The sequence below is a fragment of the Hyperolius riggenbachi genome, chromosome 1, assembly GCF_040937935.1.
Source record: "Hyperolius riggenbachi isolate aHypRig1 chromosome 1, aHypRig1.pri, whole genome shotgun sequence".
NCBI lineage: Eukaryota > Metazoa > Chordata > Amphibia > Anura > Hyperoliidae > Hyperolius > Hyperolius riggenbachi.
The window spans coordinates 167,203,629-167,223,173 of NC_090646.1; the positions used below are offsets into that span (position 1 = coordinate 167,203,629).

At 41.4% G+C, this 19,545-nt stretch overlaps 1 protein-coding gene across 2 annotated transcripts in view; it reads left to right on the forward strand.

Moving 5' to 3' along the window:
* Nucleotides 1–19,545, forward strand: part of SPOCK3 (SPARC (osteonectin), cwcv and kazal like domains proteoglycan 3) — a 545,564-nt gene that overhangs the window by 311,554 nt on the left and 214,465 nt on the right. For both annotated transcript variants that reach the window (XM_068278829.1, XM_068278830.1), the window contains exon 4: nt 12,384–12,498. In XM_068278829.1, the coding sequence (XP_068134930.1) occupies nt 12,384–12,498 (115 nt within the window). The remainder of the gene's footprint in view (nt 1–12,383; nt 12,499–19,545) is intronic.

Here is a 19,545-nt window from a genome sequence, read left to right on the forward strand (position 1 = left end):
TCTTGGTGAGGTAACCGTTTAGCAAGTGTTCGTGTTCTCTTCTCTTTTCGTGTTTCTTTGGTTATTCAGGGTTGGTACGCTTTGTCGCTATTGCGCTTACGTGTGGTGACCGCGTGTAGTTAGTCCTGTCTGCTCCTGTGTGTTGGATTACTGTTTGTTATCAGTTCTGTCTATATTCTGTTCCTTTGCTCTGTATTACTCAGTCTGGTGTCGCTATTGGCAATCGCCATTCTTGCGATTGCCTTCCCACTTGGTTTTCGCTGTTGTGTGTTTGCCGCCGCCGGGTGGCGACTAGATTGGTGGACACGCATACATTCTGTCGCTGTGCTCTCTCTCTCTCTCTCCAGGGGCTATCTTGCCCTATATTGCTTCACCTCGTACAATTCCCAACTGGCATCTGTGGCAGTGCAGAGGGCTTATTCTTCTGCACTCCACAGCTCCATCTGCCAGTGGGAATTTTCTTCTACAGGTGCATAGCTGGGTTCTGCTATTTTATACGCTTGTGGAGGATTTCCGCAGTGTCGGCGCGCATCTTGTGCGCTGACCATGGAAATAATTCCTCAATCATTACAGTATGACCAGCCAAACTAAAATTCCCAGTGTAGAAGGAATTTCCGATTTGTACGATTTTTCTCATGTTTCATTACCCCAAGCAAAAGCATATGTGGATCCTATGATAGGCAGAATTATACACTATATTAAAGCAGTAAGAAAATCTATGCATGTTCCTGATCCCAACCCATATGAGTGTTTCCTTGGTAGAGGGTTGTTTGAGCCTCCATTCGCTCCGTGGGAGATTGGGGCTTTGATTGAGGAGTTCGAGTTTGATTGGAAGGCGTTTTGCGATTTTTACATCGCAGAAAGTGAAGATATTCTTAATGCTTGTATCGATTCTGTGTACACTCTAATTGAATCTGATGAGTGTGACGAGTGTGTTGTGGATCTGGTGATTTATGTGTGGCAGATGATTTTGGATGAATTGCACACACATCAACGAATTGACTCCAATAAAGAGACACCGTTATCGTATGATTGTTCCTGCCTTTCTGGGGTAAAGCAAGTGAGTTTAGACACTGTGCGATCTGAAATGTATGAAACTATGATGTCCACTCGCACTGACATTTGTGAGTCCCTTTCTTGCTCTGAAGAAAGTACTGACTCCCCACCCTATACTCCGGATGAATCAATTTTGCCTTGCATAAAATCTCCTGCAGTAAACCTAGAGACTCGTTTGGGTATTGCAACTACTCTGACCTGTCCTTCTGCCAGTTTGGAATTGCAGTCTAGTTTAACTGCTCTGCATGATTTTGCGTGCAGTGAGATTAGAGTCAGGGAGTCAGTGTTTGTTCCTGTAGATATTCCTGTGCATCCTGTTCTTGATGATGAAATTCAGTCTCAGCATGTTATAGAACCAACCCTGGGACATTTTCCCAGTCCGCAAGATGTATTTGATGTTTTGCCCTGTATTATGGATAGTTCAGAATCCTCGATGACTTTGTCAGAGAACTTGGGAAATGATGCTCCTGAGGTTTTGTTTGATGTTCTGGAGGTCTCCAAGTTCCTCCCAAAGGGTGGAGAACTTCTGGGAGATGCCTCCTGCCCCCCGGGTTCTTCTGAGGTATTGCCCACTTCGGTGGGCATTGCTGTTGTGCTGACTACCTTTGCAGCTCTTGTGGAGCTTCAGTCATGCGTAGTAAATGATGAGTTTTTGGTATATACAATTACAGTCACAGAGACTTCTGAGTCTGAGTCCAAGTCTTCTTTTGAAAGACCAGTACTTGTGACCACTACTTGTGATGATCTTCTGCCCGGTCCTGCTTTTGGTCTTGTCGTGACGGACTCTGACGTTTGCAGTTCCTCGACATGTCTTGAGGTTTCTCTTGTGCTAGTGTACCCCAATGCGCTCTGTGAGCCAGAATACCCAAGTGTGTCTCGGTTACCAGCATGCTCATATGCTTCCTTGGTGGAGACATGTTCTGATATTGCCTGCCTGCCTGCATGCCCAGAAGTGGTCCCTGAAAGCCATGATCTTGATGCTTGTCCTGGTAATCCTGAATCCGGAATTGTCATGGGTTCCATAGGGGTTCTTGATAGTTCTCCATATGAGCCTAATGAGCATTCTGGCCTCTTGGGATCTCTGCGGAGCTTGAAAGTGTTCTGGGAGATTCTGGGAGAAATTTTTTTGGTACCTTGGATGGTATCAACAGTGGCTTCTGTCTTGATAGGGACACTTCGAATAGGTATTGTGGGAGGTTTGGTATTTTTGGACGGTCCCTGGAAGGTGGTGGGTAATGCTCGGAGAGTTTCGATGGGTTCTTCTCTGGCACTTGCAGTTCTGATGGGTGTTACGCTGAGGCTTGTAGTACTGATGGGCATGTTGCGGTGGCTTCTGCTTGCGATGAGTTCGGTTTCGGGAGGATTGACTCTGGAATTGGGCCTTGTCGGGCTGACCCGACCTTCATGAGTGTTCTGTCAGTCTGTTTTGTTGAAAATATCAGTTTTGAGGGACGTCTGGAAGCCATCCCTAGAGGGGGGGGGGGTATTGTAATGATCTGCTCTGCTGTCTGCACAGGCAGACAGCTTTTTGACCATTTGTTAGGTCTGAGTGCTGCAGGTCCCTGGAAAAGAGACCTGTCTCCACTTTGCAAGCTGCAGAGTGGCTATTCTGGTAAGGAATTTTCATCTACTTGTCATGCAAATTGCTTAGCTGCTTCCTCTGATGGCTTGCAGTATAAATACCATTTCCTCCCAGAATTCCTTGCTGGTCATGATGGTTTGTTCCTGCTAACTTACCTGGAGTCTCAGCCCTTTGCTTACTGTTTGCTAATATTGCTATCTTAGAGTAGTTCCTTGGGAGTGCCCTAGCATTCCTGTTAGCATAGTCAGGTTGTTTGTTACCTGTATTGCTTTGTACTGTCTATCTGTTGCGATTGTCTTGTTGCCAGCGGCGGTCGACAAGAGATCGTTCCGTCTGTTTGGATCGCATTCGCCCTAGCGGTAGAGGCGGTGGTTCCTTCTGTATTCTGCCTTAGGAGTGTAGCCAGAGCAGCAGTTGCTACTGGCTGCTCCATCTGTCTGTCTGTCTGGAACGAACGCTTGCTGTTGTCTCGGTGAGTTAACCGTTTAGCAAGCGTTCGCGTTCTCTTTTGTTTTCGTGCTTATTTGGTTAGTCAGGGTTGGTACACTTTGTCACTATTGCGCTTCTCGTGTGGCGACCGTGCAGCGCACGCGCCTTGTCGCTATTTCGCTTAAAGTGTGCTGACCGCGTGTAGTTAGTCCTATCTGCTTCTGTGTGTTGTATTACTGTTTGTTATCAGTTCTGTCTTTATTCTGCTGCTTTGCTCTGTATTACTCAGTCTGGTGTCGCTATTGGCAATCGCCATTCTTGCGATTGCCTTCCCACTTGGTTTTCATTGTTGTGTGTTTGCAGTCGCCGGGTGGCGACTAGATTGGTGGATACGCATACATTCTGTCTCTGTGCTCTCTCTCTCTCTCTCTCTCTCTCCATGGGCTATCTTGCCCTATATTGCTTCACCTCGTACAATTCCCAACTGGCATCTGTGGTAGTGCAGAGGGCTTATTCCTCTGCACTCCACAGCTCCATCTGCCAGTGGGAATTTTCCTCTACAGGTGCATAGCACCATAGCTGAGTTCTGTTATTTTATACACTTGTGGAGGATTTCCGCAGTGTCAGCGCGCATCTTGTGCGCTGACCACGAAAATAGTTCCTCAATCGTTACACATGGCCATTTACAAACAAGTATCCTACCTGAACACTGAGTCTATACCACCTAATAGCATTCTTTGGATTTTTTTTCTATCCTCAGTAATAGGTGCAGTACTAAAAAACTATTCTACTCTGAGAGCATTTAGTATAAAGCTGACACTGCCTCCTATTGCTCTCACCTTCAGTCACATGCCCTGCTATTATACACAGACTTCTGGAATTAGAGCTATGTTTAAAAAGATTTTTTTAAAAACACACAAACACACAACTTGTGCTTATTTTTTCAATACAGTCAATGGGATGTTTTCATTGATTTTGTTTCAGCAATGAACAATTAATACCTATGGAAAGTTTTTACACATAGTATCTATGATAAGAGTTAGAATTTTTTTGGACATCACTACATAGAAAGATGAAGCAAGCAATTTACAGATGAAAAATCTACTGCAAACCAATGAGGCTGCTGCATTGTACAACCCTGAGACTCAGTGTCTCGGTTTTGACAAAGCAGGGTGTTGCCCAGGGAAATGGTGGACTTGTTACTGATTCCCTCCTTGCTCCTGATCCACTCCTGGTCCCTATTACCTGAGAGAAGTATATACACTTTTATTGCAAATTTAAAGTATGCTACCCGCCAGCATCATATTTATAGAAATAGCACTTTTCCATTTTCACTTTATATTGCAGTTTGCTACCTTGCTGTAATGCTGTGGCATTGACAGACCTAGAGCCCGCTGCACCAGGTCTACTTATACAATTTGATTGATAAATTGCTATTTATTGGTTTATGTTTGGATCAGTGAATGAGGTTGTTTTTAACTGTGTAGTACTGTATTCATATGGAACGATATTTGGATATAATAAAATGTGTTAATTATTCTTGAATCCAGAGTGGTGCTATTTTCTGGGTAATGCCCCTTTTTTGCTTTTTTGATTAAACAGTTTCCTCTGCATACCTATAGCACACTCAACTGTTAGAATCAGTGTACTTTTAGTTTAGCGCAGATCCAGTGATTCCAAATCAAAACTCTGTGGTGGTTTTAGATCATACTGGTGTTCAGAATTACTGTAGCTTTATAGTGACATTTAGTGGAATGCCTTTATTATTTAATGAAATGATTATTTACACCTTCCTTATAGTCTATATGATTGTTTTTGTTGTATATTTGTTTTATCTACTACATTACAGTATAATTAAACATGATAGGGCAAGAGGATAGTTAAATAAAACTCATAACAGTTTTGTTCAAACGATTTATTAGATATCAATAAAAGTCATATTTAAATTATTAAGGATTTTATGGGCTTTCCTTTAAAGGGTACCTGAACTGTTATGTGACATAATGAAAGCATGTGTAAGTGCGGTAATATTCCTGCATATTACCAGTCTGCATTGATTTTTTGGTCACTGAAATGGTTAAACATTCAGGTATGTAAATTAATCTTTCTCTCTAGTTGGAACTTGGTCGGACCTCAGCATAACCCCCATTCATAACTAATTACAGCCTTTTGCCTGGTAAAGAACAGCTTCTGAGTGTAAGGATTCAATAGATATTAAAAAAATGTCTCATAGACTGAAGCTCTCAGACCCTAAAAAACAGTGTCATTCAACTGAAACAATAAAATATTAAACCTTCTTTTAACTTTTAAACAGAAAATAAAACTGTTATTTTCAGTTCAGGTTTGCTAAGTTGTGTAAGGCTATATCTAGGTTAGAAACCAGGCATTTCACATACACTGGTTGGCTGAGGGAGTGCAAATGTATGCTGGAAGGTATACCTATATTCAGCTTGTTTTAAGTAAAAGCTGTTGCAGTTTTAGTGGAGATGATTTTCTTCTATTAATATGTTATCAACAAATCTTGTTTTGCTACATCTGAACTATAAAAGTATAGTGCATAAGAATGAAAAAGAAGTTGTACTGTGCTGATCACCACACTATCCATCCACAATCATTAATAGACAGGAAAAGGAACTCCTCTGGGTGTATTTAGACTTTAAGCATAATTTGGTAGCAATAAGTCCAGGTGCAACAGACAAACTTAATTAAGTATTTAATCAAGACACCTCGGACTGCCATGCTCACCACTCATGTTCCAAACAGGAACATATGTGTTGTAATTATAGTGACTGGTGTGCCTATCACACTAGTTACAAATAGCAAAGTATGTATTGTAATTATAGCATGATAACAACAGTTTTTGTCAGATCTAACAACCCTTTATCGATCATTTTATGAGAAAAAGGGTACTGGTAGAGTGGTGAGACAGTGATGTAATGGTTGAGGAGCAACGGCTGAAAGATTATTTTTTTATGCTCGATAAACAGGCAATCAGTGCTGCTTGGATACCCCTTTTCAAAATCCGGATCCGGATACCCAGATATCCAATCCGGGTCGGATATCAGATTTCAAACATTTCTAATCCGAACCGGATATCTGACCCTGGTATCCGGGATATCCGGGCAAATTGGGATATCTGGATAGAAAAACCGGAAGTGGACTTTAAATTGCTTTAAAAACGTTTTTTAGGGTATATGAGGCATGTAGCATCATTATTTTGTGAAGAGGAACACTAATTGATGATGTGGGGACTTAAAATCCCCCCCCCCCCAAAAAAAAAATGGCTGTCAATTAACATTAGGCCTAGGTTCCAGACAGCGGTCGTGCAGCCCACATTGTGTCTAAAGTCCAACCGCACAACTGGGACATGACAGGAGCCAGGTGCCTTACACCTGCTCATACTGTCACTATTGGATTAATCAAGTGCAAGGACGGTGGCGGTTTCTCCCCACTGGATGTGTCCCTCCCTCCACTAATCACCAGAAGTGATTGGGGATTAGGTGATTCAGTTTTCATACAGAATACTTAGTTACAGAAGACACATTTCACACAAAAAGTGACATTTTAGCACTCTGATCACTAAGCTATTAAGTTGTTTATTTAGATGTTTGCCAGGAAATGAGCTTTCAGCATTCATCATTTTAATTTCAGTTGAATGAATATCCAGTACTTGAATATAAGCCAACGTTTTGGGGCCAAAAAAGTGTCCGAAAGTGTCCCAGGTGCAACAGCCAAGCTCAGTCAAGTATTCAAGACACCTTGGACTGAAATGCTCATCATTAAGGTTCCAAACAGGAACATATGTGTTGTAATTGTAGTGACTGGTGTGCCTAATGCACTTGTTCCAAATAGCAAATTTTGTATTCTACGTATATATATTTTCACAGTCTTCTCATTCTTTGCAACCATCTTCCCTGGACTCGCTACAAGTAGTTCAGGCTTCACTGTCATTGGTGACCTATAGCGACAAGGCATGGGAGGCAGGAACATGACTGTCCAGAAAGAAAATACAGTGTAGTCTGGACCACTAGCGGTGAGTACAGAGCTGCAAGGGGGATGGGAAGATGGTTGCTAGAAATGAGGAGAGGTAACTATAGATACCAGCACACTTCCAATGTGTACTCTTGCATACATGGGGGGAAGCTAGGGGAAGACATTTTGGGTCACTCATTACTAGGTTTTTGAAGGGTTGAAGGTTGAAAGTTGGCTTATACTTGGAACGGATTATACTTAATTATGTACGGTAATTCTAGTTGCTAGGAGTTATTAATGTTGTTTCACATGTTTGCATTATTGGCTGGTCAAACAATTCAGCATTCAGAGTTTCACAGAGAACTCTTGAATATACATATCTGAAAGCAGTCAAGATAATTTGTATTTCAGGTTTATTATCGTTTTAAAATAGTAAATATAGTAGTAAAAGATAATAAAATAGTAGTAAAAGACTGTTAGAGATACAAATTACAAAGACTGAAAACCTACAGGAAAGATATTATCTCTCATACTTACTAATGACATCATCCTTGCACTTGAAATAAACATTTAGTGCCATCTGTATCAAACAACACATTCCTAAAGGGTAATGAAGCTAAACTGCATGTGAAAGAAAGTGTGGCATTTGCTGTGTTAAAAAGCTGTTAGATGTTATGTGATATTATGTTTTGCATTGTACACAATATGTAAATTGCATTTCTAAATACTGCATTGATGATATTATAATTGGAAAAAACGTGTTATTTCCTTAGCTATAATTTAACAAGATATGTAATGATCGCATTCAGTCTTGCCCTCTTGTTGAATCGAGTTTCTTGGTATTTTAGCAATGTTTAATTTATGTATCAAACACATTTTTCATTCATGTGTGTGAAGTTTTTCCTTCCAAAATGTTGTTTTATTTTGTTTTAATAATTTGTATTTTTAAAAACTACAGTATTACAAAGGCATACTGTATAAAATATTTTCTAATCAAACACTCGGCCTTACAGAAAAAGAAAGCATTGTACTTTCTTCTGTTTTTCTTCTAAAAGCTATTCATCTGCATTTGTCCTTGGTCCTGGAATTATTCTAGTTTTATGCTTTATCATGAGTTGATATAGTTCTTGTGATGTGCTAAAGTATTGCAGGGTTAGTGAACAATGGCAATCATGAGCAGCTTTGCAAATCCTGCTGTTTAATAAAAAAAAGAAACTTTGTGCTGCAGGTGTATGTATGTATGTGAAATCATGCATCAGCCATATAACAACCCTTGTTGTCCCAATATAGGATACAAGTAAGGGGTTTTACATCAGTGATGTTTGAATTCATTTTATTGATCATAAAAACTCCTAGGGCTTGATTCACAAAGCAGTGCTAACTGTTAGCCCGCCTGTGAAAACCCCCTTAGCACGTCTAAACGAGTTTTGAACGCATAAAGCTTTACGCACGCAAAACTTTATGCGCGTAAAACTTTACGTGCGCACTGCACAGAGCGCAGGGCTCTCTGCGCGAAGTGCCCATTAAAGCCTATGGGACTTAGCGCGCATAAGACTTTGCGTGCGTAAAACTTTGCGCGCGCAAAGTTAGCGCGCGATCTGATTGAGAAATCCGGTGCTAACCTACTTAGCACCCTGGTTAGCATGTCTAAAGACTTTAGACGTACTAAGTAGGTTAGCACCTCTTTGTGAATCAAGCCCCTAATCTTCACGCCTCGTGCAGTCACACCCTCCACAGACATCTATGCCACTGTCAACGGCACAATCATCCTCCAAACTACACAAACCCGTTGCTTGGGTGTCACCCTGGTCTTGGCACTCTCCTTCACCCCCCCTCCAAACCATTGCTAGGGCCTGCAATTTCCATTAATGCAACATCTCCAAGACCCGTCCCTTCTCTGGACACTGCCAAACTCCTTTTCCATGCCCTCATCATCTTCAGTCTAGACAAATGCAACACCCTCCTGTCAGGCCTTCCTCAGAACCACATCGCCCCCCTACAATCCATCATGAACGCATCAACCAGACTAATTTACTCCTCCCACCATTCTGTCTCCACGACTCCCCTATCCAAATCCATTCAGTGGCTTCCAGTTCGCTTCAGAATCAGCTTCAAGATTCAGTCTGAGCCCATGTCTGACCTACAAATCTATACACAAGTCCTGCCCGACCTACATCTCTGACCTGGTCAGCAGATACACATCTAGTCGCCCACTTTGCTCCTCCAACAACCTTCTCCTAACCAGCCCACGCATCTCACACTCCCATGCACATGACTTTACTAGAGCTGCCCCTATCCTGTGGAACTCTCTCCCACTGCCCATCAGGCTTGCCCCTCCTTTAACACCTTCAAAAAAGCCATCAAAACTCACCTCTCCAAGGGGGCCTACCCCACCTCAATGCTGCCCTAACTCTTTCTGCCGAGAACCTCTTAATGCATCCCCCCACCTTTCATGTCACCACCCCCTCCTTCTAGATTGTAAGCCTTTGGCACGGTCCTCTTTCTTGTGTATCCTACTTCATTGTACACTCTACCCAGAATATGTGGCACTACCACTCCAGTGTATGATCTGGCATTGTATTGCTACCTGTATTGTGTTGTGTATCTTATTGCTTATTACCTGTATTGTGCTGTCGGTCACCCCTGGCAGGGCCGGCCTTAGGTTTCACAGTACCCCGAGCGAAACCTGATTTTTGTGCCCCCCCCCACCTTCATCCTCTTTGCGCATGCGCGCACACACACACACACACACACAGGCCCATTTGCAATTCACCTTTTCTCCTGAGATATCTCCTAGGACAGTGGTTCCCAACCCTTCTGATGTCATGACACATCATGGCAAATGTTAAGATCTCAGTGACATGTCACATATGTATAATAGAAAAAATACTATTAATAACCATGAATGGATGGATAGAGTGCATTATCCTGAATATACTTAAAAATAAAGGCTAGAATCTTACAGGAATATTATAAAAACAATCAGTGGGACAGTTAGCGCCCCCCCTCCCCCCCCATTTAAAATGATAGCACAGCACCGACAATTTTCACCACGCGTTATAGCTGCAGTGTGCCCCCCAAAACACGCCCTCAGACTCAGTATAGGTAGGTAGCCAGGTATAGGTGCCTCCAGTATAGGATCTCATGTGTAGGTGCCCTCAATATAGGTTGCCAAGCATTGGTGCCACAGTATAGGAAGTCAGTTGAAGATCTCCACCCCCCCCCATAGGTAGCCAGATATAGGGGCCTTTAGTATAGGTAGCCAGGTGTTGGTGCCCTTAGTAAAGATATCCAGCTATATGTGCCCCCAGTATAGGAAATCAGGTGTAAATGCTCTCAGTATAGGTAACCAGCTATAGGCGCCCCCTTGGAAGCTGGCGCCCTGAGCGACCGCTCCAGTCGCTCAGGTCAAAGGCCGGCTATGACCCCTGGTATCATTGCAAGTAATCCTATGTATTGTACAGCGCTGCGTAATATGTTGGAGCAATTTAATCCAATAAAAAATAATCATAATAAATAATAATTCTAATAAAACATAACTATGCTACTAAATGACTGCATTGTAAAAGAAGCTAAATCTCATGTCAACTTTTGAAATTTTGGAGTATACTATTAAAAATGTTTTGTCTATGTTGAATTGCACAGCTTCCTGTGTCTGCTTGAGGGAGGTAAGTCCACCACTGCCTCCTAAGCAATTTTTAACGTTTTAAACATTGTTTTTATCCTTTTGGCGCCTCTGTTCAGTCTATAACACATTATATATCCACCTTTGGGGGAGGGGGATACCCCTTCTTTTCACGTCTACAGAGAGCGACTTCTTAATCCTGAGTGGGGACAGGTCAATTTCCTCACCTGCTTATACAGTGGTTGCCTGGAGGTAACCCGTGTTTGTGAGTATACAATTTACTCCTTTCTCAAATATACCAATTGCATTGACATACTACACCATATTGGGCTCTCGGTTCTCCTTTCTTTATATATTCTTATTTACATTAAACAGCAAAAACATTTGTGCAGCACTGATACATGTTTATAGGAATTTTTTTCCAAGAATGGAATTACCAGTATTTATTTTGTGGTTGGCACAGTCTTACTGGCTGGCACCCTCATTTTGCGGTGTTAAGGTTCTGCAAGATAGCATTGCTATCTTTGTAAAAGCATCAGTTCCCATCCTGAAATCTAACACATTACTAGTAAATACACTAGTATTATTTCATACCAAAAGCACTTTTCAGGGATTTTCCAATCGCTAACATTTTGAAAAGTCAAATAAAAATAAAACAAAAATAAAACAAAAAAACAAACAAACAAAAAAAACCTAGTGACAAAAACTTGAAAATTCTGCATGCAGCATTTTTGCAGCAATTGTGGTTCTGTAGAAAGTAGAGAAAAGCAAAAGCGTTGTAAAAATCATTTCAACATTGCGTTAAAATCTCTTCTCAAAAATCACTAATTGCAAAGAGCTTTTTGGTGGGAAACAGCCCTTACCCTACTTGCAAGATCACTTTTGGCACCGCTGCATCTTGCAAATGGGATGGAAAGTTCATCACCTACATCCGATTATAAAATGTATGTCATGAACACAGCTACTAACATACCAAGAAATCATCGCTTGAAAAGAAAATGTGACTTAGCAGATCAAAGGGGACATGTGACAACTGGAGTACAACAGCGCGTTTTCCCGTAGGTATTAAGGTCATAATCTCTGTATCACGGAAAGGCTTGATAATGTCTTCCCAAAAGGTTAAATGATAACAGAGGACAAAAAGTAAAGATAATGCATGATCTCTCTGACTCTTATATTCAAAGCTTTCCTTTACATGTGTAGTACACCATAGGAATTCCCTTATTTTGAGAGACATCTTGTTAAAATATAGATACATTCAGCCACTTGATCATTCCATGTCCTTGCTTTGGAGATATGCTTAGCTTTTTATGTTAACTTTGTATGAACAGCATGTTTTACTGGCATTTTGCTGAAACACATGTATCAAGAAGACATAAGCCATGCCCAGATCACTTTAAGACCTTCAATCCAGTCACCAGGGAGTAAAAAATGGACCGTTATGGGGGAATGTTGAATCGGAAACAACCCTTTTCATTGGCTAAAGCTCTATGTAATTGGAGGTCACGTTGGGGGCCAGGCCCGTTTCTAGGGGCCGTGCAGCCATGCGGCAGCCCTGTACTTCCAAGTAGAAAAACTGCAGTGGTGGATTTATTTCCACTGCAGAGAAAGGGTTTGTATTTTCCAGAAAATATATACAAGTTCACATAGCTTTACATTTAACTTATGCCCTTTTTTTTCAAGATTTTCAAAGACTCACGTTTTCACTTTTTTTTTCAGCTCTGGATCCAGCAAAAGATCCCTGTTTAAAAATAAAATGTAATCGGCATAAGGTCTGCGTTGCCCAGGATCAGGAAACAGCAGTGTGTGTCAGTCACAGAAGACTTACCCACAGGTAGGACAAAATATGCTGTATTTTTCAAGTTATATAAAAGTTAAAAACTAAGAAAACCTTCCATCACTGTGTGTATTGTATCTAAATAACTTTAACAAAGAACAATGGAGGGGGCTCATGGTTACCGGATCAGTTCATTTCAGTGCAAGGGATATTTGGAGCTTCATTGTAACGATTGGTGTCAGCTAAACAGATTTTCTGATTATTGGTGATCTGCAGTATCACCAATAATACAGACGCTATACCTGATTATGTGGTGATCTGCAGAATCACCAATAATGCGAGTATAGCCAGACACAGGACAACCAATGTGAGATAGTGTTTGGTGCAACAGTAATGAGGAATAGGAAGTCTCCCGAGGAGCGGGTGATTCAGACAATGCTGCAGCCTATGACCACCTGAGGAGCAGGCGAGTCAGGCTGTACTGTAGTCGTGGCCACCTGTGGAGCAGGTATCACCAACTGAGCTACAGAGAATGATCACCTGAGGAGCGGGTGATTAAGACTATGCTGCAGCCAGTGGACACCTGAGGAGCAGGTGTTACAGACAGTGCTGCAAAGGATATTCACCTGAGGAGCAGGTGTTTAAGACTACACTGCAGCCAAGGGACACCTGAGGAGCAGGTGTTACAGACTGTGCTGCAGTTGGGCTTCACCTGAGGAGCAGGTGAAATGCCACAGATCCCTTGCCAGTGGCTAGGCCCACTGGTGAGGTAAGAAAGGTCAGACAAGCAGAGTAGGCAACGTACGGACAGATAAGGTACCAAGACAGAAGACTGATTCAGTGTTATTTTCAGGCAGTGTCGGCAACATGAATCAGATGAGCAGAGGTACAGAGTCAGTAAGCAGGAGAATAGTCAACGGAAGCAGAAGGTCATAACAGATAATACAATGAACTAGTACTTTAAGCTATCAACAGAATCTGGCTAAGTGTGAATTCCCAGCTCCGGCTGGTTCTAACACACTTTGGGATCTGACTAGGTCTGAGCGCTCACACATTAGCATTCGCAACAGCAGACATGGAGCAACTGACAGACTACCACTATATATACATAGCAGCTCCGCAGCGCCGCCCCAGTCACTCAGCCAATCCGAGATAACGTTTGGAGTCAGCTGACCTGGCAGATCAGCTGACTCCCCTTCTATTCGCATAAAGGTCCTGTCACCTGGCGCGCGCGTAGCCCTCAATCTATGTGCAATAGAAGGACCAGGCAGAGCACCAGCATGTAATTGCGCGGCCGAAGCCGCCGGCTGATACGCGGAGATAGCCGCCATGCCGCTTGTCTCCGCGGCGGCATCTCCACTATCCATTACATTCATGCAAAAAAATAGTCCATCTCCCGATATCGGGGGTAAGGTGGATAATTTTGGCACTGGCGTTTTGCTATTATATTGATGGAACACAATGCTCAATTACTGGGAAATGGTAATTAATGTTGCTGCTAGTCTTCAGCTGTTGTTTTGGTGAAAGATTTACCTGTGGTGGTGTGCTCCAACGGATAAGACTGGCACCATCAGGTAAGTATCAGCTCTTTTATTCAATTGACAGCCATAATAGCAACGTTTCAGGGCAACCGCCCCTTTGTCAAGCTAAGCTGTCTTGCAATAGAACATTGGTTCTATTGCAAGACAGCTTAGCTTGACAAAGGGGCGGTTGCCCTGAAACGTTGCTATTATGGCTGTCAATTGAATAAAAGAGCTGATACTTACCTGATGGTGCCAGTCTTATCCGTTGGAATTCCTATAGAGCTGGAGTGTGGCCGGCCTGACTGTGGCACATCATATTGGATTTATTAGAGGAGTGCTCCACTAAAACTACTAGGCCTGTGGTGGTGTGCTTAATTTTGGTGCCAGAGTTTGGCTTTTTTTGATAGCCAAAACATCCTTTATCGAAGATGACAAAAGGTGAGTATTGGTTAGTAAGGTCTCAAGATGGGGTTACCGTGGAGGAGAGGTAAGCCATATGTTGAAAAAAGAAGCAGTAATTTTGGCACCGGGTGAAGCCACTAGTAGAATATCTGTAAAATGATCAATATTCTACAATTGGGCACGAGCTAATACCAATAGTAGAATACTGGTAATTTTTACTGATATTCTATCACTATACCTATCCTTCTTATCACACTAACTCACCCTCTACCTACTCCTAACACTAAACTACCCCCCTCCCCTGCCAAATCCCTCTGCTGATATGTGCATCACCTTCCACCACTATTACTCACTGATCATGCAAAACCGAAGTCCGGCGCTGGGACTAAAATTATACACTAGGTGCCGATATTGCCAATTTTCCCAGACAGCTGCTGATGACCTAATTACCTGCTTTGGAGTTGAGGGTTAGGTGTCAGTAATGGCATTTTGTATTAGTAATATTAGTTGGAGTTAGACAAACTATGGAGAAGATACACCAAAATACTGACAAAAATCATAAAAAGACAGCAGACCATTATAGCGAAATGTTGGTAACTATATTTTACAGTTTTTTTGTTTTTGTTTTTTTTTTTATTTTACTCAGACTGTTAAGTTTTCCTTGTGATGAATCTGGATGGTGCCAGAAATACATGTATTGCCTGTGCAGGTTGTTTTCAAAACTAAAGTTACCTACATTAAATGTATACATTACTTAACATTGACTTACTATGTAACACACTTGGGTGCATGAAATGTATGTTAAAGCAAAGCATTATTGCTATTTATTGTAAATAATTTTCAGCTGTGATTTTTGGTATCTGAAATTAAAAGTGAGTTGAGTAATTTGAATTTTTACTATGGACAACAAGGATAAATCATATCTTCAAAATGTCAGTAGATGAAGTCTTTAGTTCATCAGTCCATTAAGCTATTTGAAAATGTAGGTGCACTGTTAAAGCAAAATTGCAGTCTAGCATCATTTACAATAAAAGCAGTGTTCTTACCCTATATTTGATCATATTGTTATCCTACCTGTTATGTAGCAAAGTAATGTAATCTGTATAACACTCACAAGGCCCTTCCAGATTACAGTGCAACAGTACTAGGGGCTGCAACAATTGCACAGGTATATTATATACACTTCTAAAAACCAATGACGCTTGCACAAAAACACCTGATCTAAAGTATGGTTCCCTGTATCAGAGGTAGGGAAGGTTAGTAGTTGGGTTCCCAAAACAGCAGGGGCTGCTCCACTCTAGTTACGCCCCTGTACACGAAGCCTGAAAGTGCTACTATGGCCTAAACATGTGATTGCAATTTTATTGGACTAACACCTGTGTTTTTAATGACAATTAGAGATGGAGGTTGTTGTAGCCAGCTGGGGGAGATCTGGAATGTTTGTTTGTGTTTGCAACATTACATTAACCAAGCATCATTACAGTTTCTGATTAAGGTCTGCTTTTCTTAGCTTTACTACACTAAAGTACACAAGACAGAGAACATTTATATTGTGCTTTTCTCCTAGCAGACTCAAAGTGATTCAGGGCTGCAACCACTTAGGCAGCCTAAATGGCTGCAGCTCCACAGGCGACCAAGCTGACCAAAATCATTAGGGAGCCTTGCCCAAAGACTCCTTACTGTTTTATGTACTGGCTTGAGCCAGAATTCAAGCCCTCATCAGAGGCTCAAATCCCACATCAAAGGCAGCAGCCTTACCAGTACCCTATCCAACAAGTATCTGTTGTAGTAACACACTTTGACAGTCACACAAGCAGAGGAAGCTTTGAAAAAATTAGCATATTAACCAAAGTAGTTTGGACATTTGCAGCATCTAGATACAAGGGGGGGGGGGGGGGGGGAGCTGTCACCCTAAATGAAAAAAACAGAGACAGACGTAGCCTAAATGGTGCAGTGCGTCACACTCAATAGATGAAATAAGAAATAGTATACAAAGGGAGGTTGCAATGGGGCAACCAACTACTGCAGGAAGGTGGAGATCAATAAACCCGACTCCACTCAGGGGTCCCAGTCAGCTGTAAATGGTTGCACCTTTAACTACTTAGCAAATTCTGCCACACTTTTCTACGTGCTTGTTTATAAACACCTGCAAACACATGTAAACACTTGGTTCTGTTTTCTGTTTTTAGAAAACGGAGTTAGTCTAGCACCATCTTGTAGCCAAAAAGTAAAACTACTTCCAAATCCACCATTATACACTGACCATAGAAAAAGTAAATACATTTTTATTATTTTTTCAACTCCTTCACCCCTAACCCAAAGTAAAATATTATCGCCATACATTGCACTAGAGACACAATTTAAACATTGTAATAACCAGGGCAAATTGGCAATTAAAATGTGTGTTTTATCTACAATGGCACATTTTATTTTTAAACTACAATGGCTGAAAGCTGAGATTTGGTGATTTTTTTTCATTTTTTTCTTCTTCCCTGTCAAATGCATATAAAATAATATAATTCTTAGCATAAAGTACTGCCCAAAGAAAGCCTTGTTTGTCCCGCAAAAAATAATGTATAGATAATTTCACTGTGATAATTAGCGATAAAGTTATTATCGAATGAATGGGAATTGCTTTTGAAGGGGAAAAAACCTGTGGTAGAGAAGTGGTTAAAGGCTCCTAGGGACCCGCCTCTAAGGCACTCTATTTCTGGCTCTGAACATAACGTGGCACTTGATTTGTCCTGAGGAAGTGGGCAGAGACCCACGAAACGCTTTTACAGTGTGTTTAAAGATTATTTATATTCATTTATATATGAATTTGTCTTCATTGAGGTAAGCCACCACAAACCTTATTTATTTTATAGATTTTAATAATTGTATTATCCTTTGGGCACCTTTTTATCGTGTATCTGCAGCATCTGCAAATGCACAAAAACCCCTAGCAGTTTCACTTAATGTTCTGTGTGCATTGAGGCTCTCCAGAAAAATGTGATCCCTTGTATGGCAACCTGTCACGTCTACTACTTATAGTGAAGTATTCTATTTGGATGCATAATGCTTTATATTTTATCCTTTTGATGATTTCTTCTATTTGTGAAGTAACTCACTTAAGAGAGTTCAAGATATAACAAATGTCATAAAGATGTGTCCTGTCAAACTACCTACCAAGTTTTATTGTAGTGAATAACAATGCAGCGGCAATATTAGAGGTCATACTGCTATAATGTGAAACTTGGGAAAGATGTGTCATTGATAGCTGCCAAGCTCACTGTATTCCCTAATTGGATAGCTGGCTGAGCAGTATTTGGTCTTGGTAGCTGGCCTTATTCTGTAACGGCACAACGCTGACTGGATTTATGGAATAAGAATGGTTTAAGGCTTAAAGAGGAACTACAGCCAAAACAAACATACTGTCATTAAGTTACATTAGTTATGTTATTTAAAATAAATAGGTAATATAATCTCTTACCCACCCTGTTTTAAAAGAACAGGCAAATGTTTGTGATTTCATGAGGGCAGCCATCTTTTTGGTTGAAAGGAGGTGACAGGGAGCATGAGACATGGGGAGATTTATCAACGCATTACCAACAGTGTTTTCTTCTTAATCTGTTCTAATTAGCAGGGAGTACAGTTTTGCGTGATAATAAGAACCTTCTTAAATCCTAGGTAATAGTGGCAATTTAGCATGAATTTCTATAGCTACACTACAGTTAAGAAAAGTGCAAATCCATCCCTAAACTGGCGCAGATTAAGAAGTGCTTGATAGCAGTTCTACAGATGTAGAACTGCAGGCAAGACATGATTGCAGAGTGCAGGCTAGACATGATTTGTGATTTGCTCCTCCCCCCTGCTCCTCTTCAGAGCCTGCTGCTATCAATACAGCTGTTGGTTACCTCAGCAACAGCAATTCCCCTCACATACTGCACTGTCTGAGAGACCTTCCTAACTCCTCATGTTCCTAACAGTTTAAGAAGGAATCTGCACTATCTAGTGATTTCTTAGGATGTCTGAGACAATTCTGCATGGATTTCTAAAAAGCTACTAATAATTTGTCTCAGACACTCTTGATAAATGTCCCCCACAGTTCCAACTGTCCTGTGCCCTGCTCACCCCTCCCAGTTGCTAGGCAACGAGAACAACAACATCAGAAATCCCATCATGCTTTGCACAGCATCAGGGTAAACATGCCTGGGCAGTTTTCTTTGATGGGGCGGAGCTTAGCTAAAAATGCAGCTAAAATGATGCTTTAGTAAGAAAAACAAAGTTCTGATGCTGTAAAACTGTTAAGGAAACACTAAGCCTTTTCAGTTCTTCTGAGTAGGTTTTTTAGTCTGGAGGTTCACTTTAACATAGTGGGGGTGGAGAATTTATCAGTTATATTGCACAGCTAAAAGTGCAGTGTGAGCAGTGAGTGACAGATTTACTACAACTCAGCATAAGCAGTGAGTGACAGATTCACTACAACTCAGCGTGAGCGGTGAGTGACAGATTCATTACAACTCAGTATGAGCAGTGAGTGACAGATTTACTACAACTCATCATGAGCAGTGACTGACAGATTCACTACAACTCAGCATGAGCAATGAGTGACCGATTCATTACAACTCTGCATGAGCAGTGGGTGACAGATTTACTACAACTCAGCATGAGCAGTGACTGACAGATTTACTGACACTCAGCAAGAGCAGTGACTGACAGATTTACTGCACCTCAGCATGAGCAATGAGTGACAGATTTACTGCAACTCAGCATGAGCAGTGAGTGACAGATTCACTACAACTCAGCATGAGCAGTGACTGATAGATTTACTACAACTCAGCTTGAGCAGTGACTGACAGATTTACTACAACTCAGCATGAGCAGTGAGTGACAGATTTACTACAACTCAGCATGAGCAGTGACTGACAGATTTACTACAACTTAGCATGAGCAATGAGTGACAGATTTACTACAACTCAGCATGAGCAATGAGTGATAGATTTACTACAACTCAACATGAGGAGTGACTGACAGATTTACTACAACTCAGCGTGAGCAGTGACTGACAGATTCACTACAACTCAGCATGAGCAGCGAGTGACAGATTTACTACAACTCAGCATGAGCAGTGAGTGACAGATTTATTACAACTAAGCATGAGCAGTAAGTGCACATTTATCTTTAAAACGGCCACAAA